General features: G+C 40.5%; 2 protein-coding genes across 12 annotated transcripts in view; one reads left to right on the top strand and one right to left on the bottom strand.

Moving 5' to 3' along the window:
- Positions 1–5,116, bottom strand: part of RUNDC3B (RUN domain containing 3B) — a 151,550-nt gene extending 146,434 nt beyond the window's left edge. For 2 of the 11 annotated variants that reach the window (XM_045052332.1, XR_006594182.1), the window contains exon 1: positions 4,555–5,116. In XM_045052332.1, coding sequence (XP_044908267.1) covers positions 4,555–4,676 — 122 coding nt within the window. In that variant the 5' untranslated portion in view covers positions 4,677–5,116. The remainder of the gene's footprint in view (positions 1–4,554) is intronic. The other 9 variants (XM_045052329.1, XM_045052330.1, XM_003982716.5 and 6 more) reach the window with 6 other exon arrangements.
- The window catches only part of ABCB1 (ATP binding cassette subfamily B member 1), a 234,141-nt gene that overhangs the window by 65,851 nt on the left and 152,949 nt on the right, over positions 1–15,341 (top strand). The gene's annotated exons all lie outside the window — the stretch shown is intronic.

Here is a 15,341-nt window from a genome sequence, read left to right as displayed (position 1 = left end):
AGCAGTGAAGTTACGATAAGCAGTGCAGGTAAATGGGTGGAGGACAGCTATTCTCTGTAAGTTGAGTATGAACACATTTTAGCTAGGGAAAGAGATAATAACCTTCTATGAATGCTGAGAAGCTTATCCAGGACCAATAGCTGAAAAGATTATCATGCTACCTCGGTTGTGAATACCTACTATCAGGGCTCTAACAATCCTTAGAAATGATACTGAACCTGCTCCAAGAGAATACAACTAAAAATGTTGATCAAAGACCAGACCCCAAGTTCCGCCACACATAGCATGACTAAAAGAGCTTTCACCAAAAATATAATCACTATAGCCAAGGGATGAACAGTCTCATGAGGGATACTCAAGCCAACAGTAACAAGTAGAGTAAGTCACTGGATTTAAAGTTAAAGGATTATATTGCCAATAATACTCCGTAACATTTTACATATCTGCATTTTACCCACCAAGTTCAAGCATAGGAATAGACCTTTTTTCTGATTATTCATCAAGTAGAATATGAAGTTCAGAGTGCTAAAGATCACTCACTTAACTAAGGCCTCTGGGTGCCTTTTTTTTTTTTAACATATGATAAATTTACTTATCTGCTTTCCTAGATCACAACCAATTATAAGAAGCATGTGAGGATGGAAGCATAAAGGAAAGAGCTGCCAGAAACAGGCAAAGTTGTAAGAAATAACAACTTGGTAGGAGGCGACAGCAGAATACAAAACCAGACAAAAAACTTGAAAGACAATCTTCAGGGGCCATGTAGCAAAAAGCTCTATGTATTTCAAGAGTCCCCAGGGCAGCCACTGCAGAGGGCATATTCACAGAAACAGATTCAGAGTGAAGTCTTTAATAAGGATTTTATTATTCTTTAGAGAGTCTTTTTAAAGAAGGTAGGGAAATGTGTCATCCATTTTTAAAAGCAGTTCACCCAAAATATTTTAAATATTGTTATTTATTATGGCTTAAATTTGAACACTTAAATTAAAAGCTTCAGTTATTCAGAAGACTGTACTCCACAATTAATGCTGAGTAGGGCACTCTAGCTAATGGGAGAATTTTAAGCTTAACTCAAACATTAATAACATGGAAAATATGAGCACCTCATTCCCTGACTACACTGGAAAAATAAGGCCCTACTGTTACTTGAAATAACTTTCAAATTATGAAGTAATATATTCACCTACAGACATCCAAGAATAACTATGTACATCTTCTTAGAAGTACTTTAAATTTGATAACCATCATTTGTCTCCACTCATCACACTTTCTCCTTAAATCACTCGTTAATCCTTTCTCCTCACAAGACAGGAAAATTATGACTGTGTGAGGAGTTTCTCTTAAAGAACTGATGTAAAAGCTGAATGTTATTTTAAAAGCTGTTTATGCATATATATTTAAACTGTATACTGTAACAGCTTTCTCATAAAACAATATTAACCCACAGAAAGAGACTAGATTTAAATTCTCCTTGTCAACAGAAGTAAAATTAAAGGAATATGTAAGCTTTTCAGTAAAACATGAAGCTTAAAAATGACAGAAAAAATGACTAATGTACCTGATTTCCTATGTATGAAAAATGCAGGCTAAAAAAAACCCTCTAAGACCTTAAAAAATTAATTTTTCAAAGTTCTAAATGGTAGAGAACATGCAGGGAAAATACTAGTTGGTACACAGAGCCAACATCAGTCTACGAATATTTTGGAGTTGAGTGTGGAATATTTAGAAGCCTCAAATGACCTACTTTCTCTCCACCACAATCTGTAAAAAGCATGATAAAATAGTACTTACTTACTAAGTACCATACAAGTATTTTTAAGGCTGCAATACAATGTTCAATGGAACAAAAACAAGGGATGAAATAATTACATACACAATCACAATGTACTGCAATTTAATTCAGGTCTTGACTATCTTAACCTAACCAAATAACCCACTTCAAAAGTTTAACACCATAACAATATTGTTGTTGTATAAGGCTTTAAACCTAAAGAATTAGGAAGATACATAATAAGGTTTCAAAACTAAGCTGCGAATATGCATAACGTTTAAGGGTGAAGGAAAAAGCATTACTATATAAGTATTATAGATACAGTAGAATGATATGTGGTGGTAATGGGGGGGGGGAACCTTTGCTTTGGTTTGCTTTGTTAAACTGTTCACAAGTTTTCTAGAACATCAGTAGAGAAACAAAATGGAAGGCACAGTTCAAAATATTTTTCTTTAAAGAGAAAAATGCACATGCCTCATCTAGCTACCATAAAACCTATGTCTACCATTACCCTGCTCATATTTGGAGAAATTCAAAAGAAAAAAAATGAACACATTTGGCATCAAGACTATTATTAGTTTTAGGGCTGTTACTGAAGGGCTCTTACTAATGATCTAGTACAAGATTATTTTATATATGGGAAAACTAGAAAATGAGATGTTTGCATGGCTTGTTAAAGGACATACAACTAGTCAATGACAAGGTAAACTTAGAACTCAAACTCTAATCCAACTTCTTCCCAACTTAACTGTCAAATCACCTCTAACTTGATAAATAAAAATTAAAAAATGAATTAAGAGACATGGGTGAGATTCTACAATATGGTAACTCTGAAAGGCAAAGAAACGCAAATGCATAAATATTGATTTATTCATTTTGCTGAATTAGGGGCAGAGCTACTTAAAGCATACAAATGGCCTATAGTGACTTTTTTTCCCAAAAAGTAAAAGCCTTTTAGACAAAGCCTATCAAACAGATCCCATTACTATTGAGATGGATGTAATTTATATAAACTATCGCCTCTTCGGACATAAAGAACAACCTTAGCAGTAAATCCACATAAATACATGTTGAAAAACTGAAATGTATTTTAGCTACAATACTAAACTTACAAGTAAATTATAACTAAGGTCAGCACTGATACTCATTCACAATCGAAAATAATTATGCAAATAAAATTAATGAAAATACAGCTAGCCCAAACAGCTGTCCACACAAATCAGTGTGATATAACTGAAATTTCTTATCCATAACTTAAAATGTTATTTAAATAAGGTTGAGATACAAGCCCTTTTTTCAGGCCTCGGCCTCTGATGAGGGAGATGAACATTAAATAACCTGAAATCGGCCATGACAAAAATGGAGAAGCAAAAGAAATAGTACCCACCACTGAATTTATTCATTCAATAAATACTTCCTAAGCATCAGATGCTATAGTAGGAAGGTTTTAAAAAAGTAAAAAATATAATTGAGCAAAAAGCTCTCCTGTGAAATTTAACTCTGATGGAGCTTTTATAAAATACGCTACCCCAAGAAGCGCTGTATGTGTTGGATCCTGCTTGAGATGATTGTCTTTTAGAAAAATAAAATAATCTCTAATGTAGATAAAATAAAACTAAGAAATCAGCCTTGCTTATTGTTCTGTTTTTCCCAACTTAAAAAAAAAAGATTTATCTGGATTTAAATACATTTAAAACCTGTCTTCCTCAAAAGGTTGCATTCTAGACAGCACAAATGGTAAATTAAACCAATTCCACATTATAATATGGTTTACAGCTCTAAGTGCAGTAACAGCGAGGCAGGTCTTCCTGCTATATAGGCTAACATCTGTAACAGTCCAAATTAAAAACAAGTCGCTCAAAGTTATTGAATATAAGTCCTAGTATAAATATCTGTATCTGTATAATGCATAAGATACCAGACACATGTTACACAGGAAGAAATATACAGACAGAAATTGCAAGGAAGGGAAAGGTGTGATCATTCCCTAATTCTTAGAGGATTATCGATAGTTGCTGCGGAGGTGTTTGGTGAAAAATCAGTTATTTCTGAATACTAGACTTATAGATACTAATTATTCCTTTTTATGTTTCTATATGTTCCAGAGTAAAGGAATACTACATTTACAATTAGAAAACATTGAAGGAGAGGCAGACGTGGAATAAATCATTGACATGAAGCCTCAGTATCTTCCACAGTCCCACTCTTAAAAACAACTGCAGAAACTGCACTAGCACTGCAATTCAAAAGTGGAGAGAGAAAACACACTCACACACACACACACACAGCAGGCTTGTTGTAGTAGACACTCAATACTGGTGGAATGAAATGACTGAATACATATGTAAACAAGCCAAAACAAAACCAAAATGCATTCCGATTTTAAGACAACACAGTAAATAATCACAGTGACGACGATTTTACCAAAAGCTAGTTGACAGCTTAATGTGCAGTAAATGAAAGAGCACTTCCTCCCTGCCCTCCTCTTTTACTCTGACACTAGAAGGCACATTCAAAACAAATCCTCCCCCAGCCCCGCCCCAAGCCTTCTCCTCGCTTGCTTCCAGTGCTGAAACTGACGGAAAGTCCCGGGCCTCAGCTGCGCCCAGACCCCGGCCCCTTTCAGGGCGCTCGCGCCGGCGGACACGCCCGGTGCGGCAGAGACTGGGGCTACAGCCCCGGGTCTGCGGGACCCCCAGGGAGCACGCGCGCTCGCCCGAAGCCCGAAGCCTGGGGCGCCGGCGGCCCCCTCCCCTCGCAGCACTCTGCGGGCCGCGCCGTACCTGCACACGGTGATCAGGTTCCTCCTCTCCACCGCAGCATTGCGGGCGCTCAGGCTCTTCTTGCCGCCGCCGCCGCCCCCGCAGCGGCTCCCGCTCAGGCCCCCCAGGCTCCGGGAGGCCATGGCGGGCTGACCCCGGCGCCCCTTTTGTCTGGTGCTACCCTTCCTCTCCACCCCCCCCCCCCCACCTGCTCCGTAACGCTCTTGTTCGTTTTGCGACCGTGGGAGGACACTGTAGGGTCGTGGGAAGGAGCAGGGACCGACGGAGGATGTGGAAGACCGCGGGGTAACCGGTACCCGGGCACTGACGGCTCACGCTCCGCACCCAAGCCCAACACACACACACACACTCACTCGCACACACACGCGCACCTCCCCCGCCCTCGCGCGCGCCGCCGGCCTCGGGCGGCGCGTGCGGGGCGGCGTTGGGCGCTCCCCTGCTTCCTGAGGGACCTCGGCTGCCAGCACGCGCGCGTTCCCGCTGGCCCTCACGCCCTACCGCCCGCCTTCGGCCGCCACTCGCGCCCCAGCTGCGGCGGCCACGGTGAAGCCACGGACCTGGCGCGCGCAGCCCCGCCCGCCCTGCACCTATCAGACCAACGCAGTCCACCTGGAGCCAATCGCGGCACGCGAGGGGCGGGGCCGGCCGCGTGGCCTTTTTAATGCAGCGTGCTGGAGCACCTCCCCGGCGCGTGGGCAGCTGTCAAGACGCCGGGCTCGTGCTCGCAGCACGCGTGCCGCAGGCAGCCAGCACGCATCGGAGCGGCGTCGCAGTTTGCCCGGGGATTGTGGGATGCGGGGCGCCGGAGAGCCCCAGGCAGAAAGCCGACCCTTGCAGAAAGCCCGGCTTTAACCACTAGGATCCCTAGCAGTTGATCTTTTTCCTGCCCTTAACCTCTTCTAAGGTCCTCGGTCCCGAAAATGCAGCAGTCCGGCTGTCACACCCTACCTAGCACTTGACTCTCAGGAATGGAGCAGGGTTTTTTTTTTGTCCTAATTTCTTCCCCTGGCCTGGAAAACAGAGACAAATAGCCCCAGGGAGGGAAAATGCCCGTGGAATATCCCTCTTGAGCGTCTCATGATGGGATTTCTTGACCGTCCACTCCACGTCGCTCCTACCCTAGACCCAGCATGTCCTGTAGCCAGGACTGACCACCCACATGAGAACCGGCGCGGTGCTAATGTGCGGTCTTGCCCCTTCCCGCTTCTCCTGGCCTGGGCAGCGACTCCGGGGTTGCGTGGGGAACAATGAGTCTTGGGAGGGTTGGCCCTTGGCTCTTCTGGGCTGCTCCCTGAGAAGGGTACCGCTCTTGTCACGCGTGTTTGGAATCTAGCGCCCACTTTGCAAAACTTCACCCCCTGGCCTTACCAGCAGGAAGGTCTTGGCCTCTACCTGGTTCTCCCGTACTCACCTATGTGGCGGTCCATCTCCCTTGGCATCAATATGCTCAGATTTAGAGTGAAATCCGTTAATAACTACGGGCCTTGTGGAACCTTCCCTGAATAGAACAAGTACTCAATAAACGTTCAGTAAATGTAACTTCAAGTTACATTTGGCATTATTTTGCTGAAATTTTACAATTTTAGTGTCCCCCAAATCCATATAACTTCCACCTTTAATTTTGAAGTTTCTGTCAAAGATGATTGTTATAGAATACATCGTTTAATGTAAATGGATATCTGGCCTTCATATATATTATACAAAGGAGGTATTGTTACTTTATGCCGAACACTTTAAAAAGAGTTTTGTATAATAAAACTGTAGATTACTAATATCTGAGTTCGTAAAAAAAAAAAAAAGGTCTCTATAGATTAAGGCAAAGACAGCCCTTTCAGCTACTAACTCTAATCATAATAGAATAAAAATCTGTGTAGAAAAAAAATACTTGTCTTAACTAACTTACTGCAATAAACATTCACACATTAAAATTATAAAAAATAACTTAGACTTTAAACTTTATATTTCTAAAATAATAAAAGCAGGAGGGTTTTCTATGTCAGTGCACTTGTCTCCAAACATTTCTTGTCTGCTCTCTGCCAACATGGAAGCTTTTAAGGAAGTTGCCATTCTAGAAGCTCTGACTTAACTTGTCGCCTCTTGCTAGACCAACGGTGAATTCAGAAGTAGCCATAAGGAAATAGATACACTAGCTATGCATGCAGTCATTGCAAAATATTTGCACTGGCAATGACAAACACTGCTCAAACTGATTTTTTTGTTGTTTAAAAACAAGTGAAAACTGCATAAGGAAAAGAGTGGAAAGCTATCAGTTATCAAGAAAATTCCTAGACCCCTATGCTGGTTTGTCCCACAGGAAGGAGAGGACACACAAGTCCTTAACATTTATCAAGAAGACAAAACTAAGTCGTTTTGTCAAATAACTGGAAAGTGAGGTGTTGTTATTCTTAAAATTGGCTCTCTAGCTTCAAGTACATTTTCATATTGTTTGTACTACAAATTTTTACTTATAACTGAAGACTTACTAAAACTCCATCTTAGAAGATCAGGTAATAAAGTTTCTTCAAACGCTACTTGTTCAGCGAATTCGGTTGACACAGGTATTTGCTGAAAAGATTTCTTGTTAAGAAAGAACTTTTTTTTTTTTTTGTATGTACAACGAGTCATTAAACTGCCACATGGGGGCCTTATCTGATAATGCTTTTTCTTGATTATCCTGAGCAATGTTTCCTGGGCCTCATTCTTTCTTTACATGACTAATCTGGAAATAATTAATCAATTATATCTGCTACAAAATATAATACTACTATAAAGTCACATGAGTTTTTATACTGCTTCTTAAACTTTCATCAAAACCAGTTACAGTCTTTATTTTATTTATTTGAGCACTTGAACATAGGTTATTTAGAGATGTAAAAAGACTCACAATAAAAATAATGAAAAAAGCAAATGCCTAATTTAAAGTATAAAAATGCTGTTTGACACACACACACACACACACACACACACACACACACACACACCAGCATCCATTCTTGATAAAAACCCTCAACAAAGTAGGGAATGATGGAACGTACCTCAACATCATAAAGCCCATATGCGAAAGACCCACAGCTAATATCCTCAGTGGGGAAAAACTGAGAGCTTTTCCCCTATAGTCAGGACCAAGACAGGGATGTTCACTTTCATCATTACTATTCAACATACTATTGGAAATCTTAGCCTCAGCAATCAGACAACAAAAAGGCATCCAAATCAGCAAGAAAGGAGTCAAACTTTTACTATTTGCAGACAACATAATACTCTATGTAGAAAACCCGAAAGACTCCACCAAAAAATTTTTGGAATACATGAATTCAACAAAGTCACAGGATTCAAAATCAATGTACAGAAATCTGTTGCCTTTCTAAACACCAATAACAAAGCAGCAGAAAAAGAAATGAAGGAATCAGTCCCATTTACAAGTACACCGAAAACAATAACAAACTTAAGAATAAACCTAAACAAAGAGGTGAAAGATCTGTACTCTGAAAAACTATTGAACATTTATGAAAGAAATCGAAGAGGACACAAAGAAATGGGAAAAAATTTCCATGCTCGTGGATTGGTTAGAAGAATAGACATTGTTAAAATGTCTATACTACCCAAAGCATTCTACACATGTAATGCAATCCTGATCACCAGCATTTTTAACAAAACTAGAACAAACAATCCTAAAGTTTGTATGGAGCCACAAAAGACCCTGAATAGCCAAAACAATCCTGAAAAAGAAAAGCAAAGCAGGAGGCATCACAATTCCAGATTTCAAGCTATATTACAAAGCTGTAGTCATCTAGACAGTATGTACCGGCACAAAAATAGACACATAGATCAATGGAACAGAATAGAAAGCCCAGAAATGGCCCCACAACTATATGGTCAACTAATCTTTGACAAAGCAGGAAAGAATATCCAATGGAAAAAAGACAGTCTCCTCAGCAGAAGGTGTTGGGAAAACCAAACAGCAACATGCAGAAGAATGAGCCTGGACCACTTTCTTACACCATACACAAAAATAAATTTGAAATGGATGAAAGACCTAAATTTGAGACAAGAAACCATCAAAATCTAGAGGAGAACGTAGGCAGCAACCTCTTTGACCTCGGCCATAGCAACTTGTTACTAGACACATTGTTGGAGGCAAGGGAAACCAAAACAAATATGAACAATTGGGACTTCATCAAGATAAAAAGCTTCTGCACAGAGAAGGAAATCATCAACAGAACTAAAAGGCAACCTATGGAATGGGAGAAGATATTTACAAATGACATATCAGATAAAGGACTAGTGTCCGAAATCTATAAAGAACTTATCAAACTCAACACCCAAAAAACAAATAATCCAATGAAGAAATGGCAGAAGATATGAATAGAATTTTTTCCAAAGAAGACAACCTGATGGCTAACAGACACATGACAAGATATTCAACATCATTTATCATCAGAGAAATACAAATCAAAACCATGATGAGATATCACCTCACACCTATCAGAATGGCTAAAATTAACAACACAGTCAACAACATATGTTGATGAGGCTACAGAGAAAGGGGTACCCTTTTACACTGTTGGTGGGAATGCAAACTGGTACAGCCACTCTGGAAAGTGTGGAGGTTCCTCAAAAAGTTAAAAATAAAACTATCCTACAAAGTATTTACCCAAAGGATACAAAAATATAGATTTGAAGGGGTACATGTACCCCAATGTTGATAGCAGCATTATCACCAATAGCCAAACTATGGAAACAACCCAAGTGTCCATAGACTGATGAATGGATAAAGAAGATGTGATATACAATGGAATATTACTCAGCCATCAAAAGAATGAACTCTTGCCATTTGCAACAATGTGGATGGATTTAGAGGGTATTATGCTAAGTGAAGTAAGTCAGAGAAAAACAAATATCATATGATTTCACTCATATGTGGAATTTAGGAAACAAAACAGGTGAACACAAGGAAAAAAAGAGAGAGGGAAGCAAACCATAATAGAGTCTTAGCGATAGATGACAAATTGAGGGTTGATGGAGGGAGGAGGGTGGTGGATGGGCTAAGTAGGTGATAGGTATTAAGGAGGGCACTTGTGATGAGCACCGGGTACTATATGTAAGTGATGAATCACTAAATTCTACTTCTAAAACCAGCATTACAGTGTATGTTAACTACCTTGAATTTAAATAAAAATTTGGAAGAAAAAAAAGTATGAGAATGCTGTAGAACTGAATGGGCAGACCATACTTATTCACCATTTTCCCAACCTCCTCTTTCTCCCCATCAAGAAAGACAATAGTACAACTGTAGCATACAAAACACCCTCAAATTTAAAATGCTATGAGCAGGAAAGATTATCAAACCGTTGTTTATTTTAATTTCAAAGAAGAAGTGGACTTTCTAAGCATGCCCAGACACAGCAATCATAAAGAAAAGATTGATAAATTGTAAGACACAAAATTTTTAAAACATCCCCCAAACAAGAGAGGGGATGTGAAGACAAAAGCAGAGGGTGGAGAGGAAAGAAGACAGTACACTGCTGGCTTTGAGGATAGAGGAAGGGGGACAGGAGCCCAAGGGAGCACAGGAGACCTCTGGATGCTGGAAAAGCAGTCCTCATATACAAATGCACTGGGTAGCAGTGGAGACCCATGGGCCCAATCAGGCTTGGAGGCAACAATGCAGAGAAAACTCTGCAGATGCAGGCCTTGGACACAAACTCCTTCCTGCTAGCATACTCCTGTGGAGGCTTCAGCCATGTAGGAGGAGCAGCTACTTTTCATTCTCATAAAGCTTTGCTATGAATGGAGCATGTTGAGGGGACAAAGGGCTACCCAAAGTGGAAAACACTGAAAAAGTTAAAGTCCTTTGACAGAACAGGCCAAAGGCAGACCAGGTCTTCTTTCTCCTCAGAAAACGTCAGAGAAAGTGTGGCTATCCACAGTTGTCTCAAAGTTTCCATATCCTGCTCAGGAATCCCTGCAATAAAACAGAGTCTACTTTCACACATGACTTATGAGACTCAGTCTCATCCATCTATGGTCTCTGTACTGTTTTCATTTGTCCCACAAGCCAGTCCTCAAAAATATTTATTGAACGAATCCAATAAATGAGCAAATGCAAAGTGGATAGACAAGTAAAAAGAACCAAATGTTGTCACAAAATATCACCGTTTTTCTTAGCATGAAGGTGCAGAGCTGGCGGTGAGATGGAGATTGGAAAAGATCCCTTGTTCTTTTCATCTCCCTAGGAAGGACCTGAATAAACATATCCCTCCCTGCAGTCAGGCATCCTGGCAGGTGTCCTTGCGCCCAGAATAGAAAGGTGTGGCTGAGCTCTGTTGCTGCTGCTGTAATTGGTATGCAGGCAAATGCTCCCAGCTCCCAGCACTGCTCCCAGCACATTAGAAATCTGAGGGGGTGGGTGCTAATAACCCATAATCAGTGTTGGATTTGCCAACAGCCAAGAGAAAAATGAACCTTTAATTGAGGGAGATTTGGCATCAATCAATGATGTGACTTTAGTCAGGCAAAACTGACAAATTACTGAGTCAGCCATCCAACTGTGAGAATCATTCTCTACTGGGGTGAAGGATACAAAATGTGGATAAATGGCCTATCTTTACCCGCCCCAGGACCGTAACTCACTGTGAAAAAAATCGTCTATATTCGTTTTTAAATTTTCCTGAGTTTCTTTTTTAAGTTATGTTTTGGCAGAGCTTAATTTATTTTGTAAACTCCAAGCCCCTTTACAGAAGCATTGTGTTTCATTTTATGCTGATGGTCATTTCCAGGTGACAACTGAATAGAATTCAATTAGCAGATATCTAGCCAGAGAGCTGAAGAAGGAGCTCGAAGTAACAATAGCAGGCCTGAGAATTCTCTCAGGATGGTGGTGGTGGGTCAGCAAGGTTTTGGATCTTCTTGAATTTTCATATAAACAGAGCTACTAAGCAGCCAAACCAAGAAACCCGGCTGTGGACAACATTTACCACAAAACTAGGTGATGAGATATTCCTATGAAGCCCAAATGCAAACAAGTTGGGATAAACCACCAAGAGCAGCAAGCCCTGGGCTCTCTCCAGCAGCTGTGAGAAAGCAGAGGGAAGCCACAGGGCAGCTATAGACCTAGAACAGGAAAATCCAATATAGCCAATAGGTAGGTGGGAGCACTTACAGGCCTACGGGGAAACCATGCAGGTACTGGGAGGGGCTTTGCCCAATCCAGTCAGGGAGTGGGAGGGATCTGCAGTCAGCTGTGAGCTATAAACTTTCCAAACTGACCAACCAGGGCTCCCTCCAGGACAAGACCCCACATGAGAGGAAACTGCTGGGAGTGGAATAAAAATTGAGCAGGATTGGTGCTTTAGACGGACAGCTGGCCCACAAAAGCAGGTAAAAATTAAGCAGCAGACACTTGTGCTGATGACCCTCCCTCCTACCAGCTGCAGACAACCAGGCTGGCTCTCTATTGCTCTGGGCTCATTACTTGGCTGCCCTATCTGGACACAGTTCTGCAACTCAACACTTGTCATTCTTTCAGACACAGTTTTGTATTCACCATCCCGGTTCATCATAATTTTCCTCAGTTACTGCCAGTTCTGCCCATTAGAGTTAATAAAGAAGTCTCCTTCCTCTTCCATATGATGGGTTTCAAATATTTAACAACAGCTACACAGGCCCTCTAAAAGCATCTTTCTTTCAGGCCAAACATCTCTTGTTTCTTCAAAAGCTCCTTCTGGAATATGGCTTCCAGAATCCTGTCCTAGCCCCCTGCCTCTGGGCTTATTGAAGTTCAATTCATGGTTCATGCCAATCCTGGAACAAAAAAGCTTGTATTTAAATTCAGGAAGCTCCACCTCCCGGCTAGTCTATTACCCAGTCTGGGCCTCAGTTTTCTCATCTGTAATATGGGGATAATGTTACATTATATATTTATATTGAGAGTCAGTGAGATAATAAATATAGCGACTGTGGGAACTCTAGAGCATGGACAAAATATACATAACTGGGCACAATTTCTCAAAGTTGTACTATCACTGGTACTCCAACTTGTATTTCTATAAAGAGATCATTCTGGAAGTGATCTGTTGTGAAGAGAATGTTATGGGGCTATCTTTTCCCTTATTCTAGTCTCTAAGTTTTTATTAATACAGTTTGGGTTACATGAACTTGGAAGGCATATCACACTGTTGGTCCTCACTGAGTTGGCAGTAAGCTGAGCAAGAGCCACTCTATTGACTCTAGGTTTCTTAATTGTCTTAGACAAGGTCATAGTCATGTTACACAGCATTTTAATGAAGAGAGCTGCTGTCAGCCCCATATAGAGGACCTCTAATGATGAATTAGACCAGTCCATCATTCTTTCCCCATCTTGGTCCTAAGGTATATTTTTTTCTGGAGGAGGGACTATACAGAAATCTCTGCACCTTTCTCATTTAAAAACATTTCTAAAAATCCATGAAGAAGTTTATCCATAAACAAAGCCAAAGAAAAATGACAGACTAAGAAAACATACTTGAAATTAATATCATGGACAAAATGCTCATTTCCTTTATAGACACAGTACTCCTGCAGATCAGTAAGCATTGTTTCAGTGGAACAATGAAGGTGGAAGCCAAATGAAGGTGGGGAGAGAGAGGGGAGTGGTACAGGGTAATATTAAATAGAGGGATGTTGGTATTTTATCCCTATTTGTTGTGTTGTTGCCTTTCACCAAAGTAACCTGAGCACATTTTAAAGTTGACAGAATGAATCCACTAGGAAGGAAAGGTTAGTAATAGAGAGAAAAAAAGTGATCAGAAAAGAGAATGCAGAAAAGCAGTGGGATCCAAGGCACAGATGAATGGATTGAGCTTTGATCAGAGGCACTAATTTGCAGTTATAACCAGAGAAAATGGTGGGAGTGTCCATGTAGATGTTAAGTAGTTTTGAACTTTTATTATTAGAAAGTCCAGGAGGTTCCCATCTCATAGCTTCTGTGTTACCCACAAAATGAAAGATTCAAATAGTCTTTTCAAATAGTATGTAGTAGTAGAACAAATTCACTAATGAAACTTAGGACTCCTGGTCAGTGTTTGAGGATCCATTTGAATTTGGTGATGGTGAACTCACATTGAGATATATCCACCCTATCGAGTGACTTTCTTTGCCATTATTATTGTCTTATTCATCTCAGTCTGCCATAATAAAATAACATAGTCTTGGTGGCTTTAAACAATGGAGATTTATTTTCTCAGTTCTAGATGCTGGGAACTCCAAAATCAAGGTGCCAGTCAATTTGGTTCCTGGTGAGAACTCTCTTTCTAGCTCATAGGTGGCTGCCATCTTCCTGTGTGCTCACATGACCTCTTCTTCGTATATACAGAGGGTGTGGTTGGGGAGTGGGAGAGAGAGAGCAAGCTCTCTGGTGTCTTTTCTTAGAAGAGCACTAACCCCATCATTAGCACCTGCCCTAATGACCTTACCTAGCCCTAATTACGTCCAAAGGCTCCATATCCAAATATTATCTCGCTGAGGGTTAGGACCTCAATGTATGGATTTGGGGAGAAACAAAAGCATTCAGTTGAGAACAGCTGGACTGCTGGCATGCAGGTGATGAGAAAGACATTGATTTCAAGCAGGACTGAGATTTTATGGGAGGGTAAAAGGAAAAGACAGAAGCACAAGGAGGTTTGTATTAATAAGAGTATGACTCTAATGTACTTTAAATTTGATATAGAGGGAATGAAGAAAGAAGATAAGAAAGTGATTAGCTGAGGTAGAGAAGAAGGACCAAAGAACTGGCTGGTCTGTTGAGTTCAAAGAATAGTCATAATGGATATAGTTAAACAAGCAAACTAGGAGAGAAGATTGGAGATTGTTGTCAGAGTAGAGGAGTGGATGGGTAGGTCTGGTGATGAAAGCAGGTAAGAAAAATTTAGAAGTCAGAGTATTGAATGGCCATTTATGTTGTTATGAAGTCACCCAGCATTGTGGCAGGATTTAGAATACACAGCAGCTGTTGTGTTATCTTACCTCCAATAATACAGGGGGAATAAGTGGGAGACTAATACATGACAGTATTGTCAAATTGCCTAAACCTCAGGACTGAGAGCAAATTTTTTTGGTTTGCTTGCTTTTTACAAGACAGTGGAGAAATAATGGTTTAGAAGTGGCAATAGAAACCAGTCAGGCATACTTCTGGCTCTAAGTTATGAAAGGGATGAAAATATTTAAAAACAAAACAAAACTAAACAAAACAAAAATCTGTTTGAGAGTACAAGGGAAGCAGAGTCCTCAGGGGAGATCCAGGCTTCCGTTGAGGAAAGAGGGTGGAGATACCAAAGAGCAAAAATTGAGAGGTCATGGAGGGGTGGCAGATAAGGTCAAGATCAAAGACATGTAAATCGTTGGTACAATAGGGCATGGATGGTGAGACTGGCATTACAGGCTTTGTTGAAGAGTCCCTTGACAGATGTCACAAATTTTTTTTTAAGGCTTACTTAATGGCTGATCAAAACAAGGTGCATTTGGTCTTACAGTTTCTTTGAGGAGGGTAACATGCGCTCTTAGTTCAGAGGGCTTTTTTCTTTTTCTTTTGAAGCGGGTGTTAACAAAAAATTACAGACTCCAGACATTGCTTGAACTACATCAATTAATCTTCAGAGCCATTCTGTAGTAGGATATAGTCTCCCACTTACAAACAAGGAAACAGAGACTTGGAGAGGTTAAGTAACTTGCAGAAAATAAATTGGAGAACCAAAATTAAAAGCTTCATTTATTAGAGGCAAATGGATCTATTAGATCCATTCTTTTTTTTT

This window comes from Felis catus, chromosome A2 (genome assembly GCF_018350175.1).
Source record: "Felis catus isolate Fca126 chromosome A2, F.catus_Fca126_mat1.0, whole genome shotgun sequence".
NCBI lineage: Eukaryota > Metazoa > Chordata > Mammalia > Carnivora > Felidae > Felis > Felis catus.
Note: the sequence above shows the minus strand (reverse complement) of the source record. Positions and strands in the feature narration are given on the sequence as shown.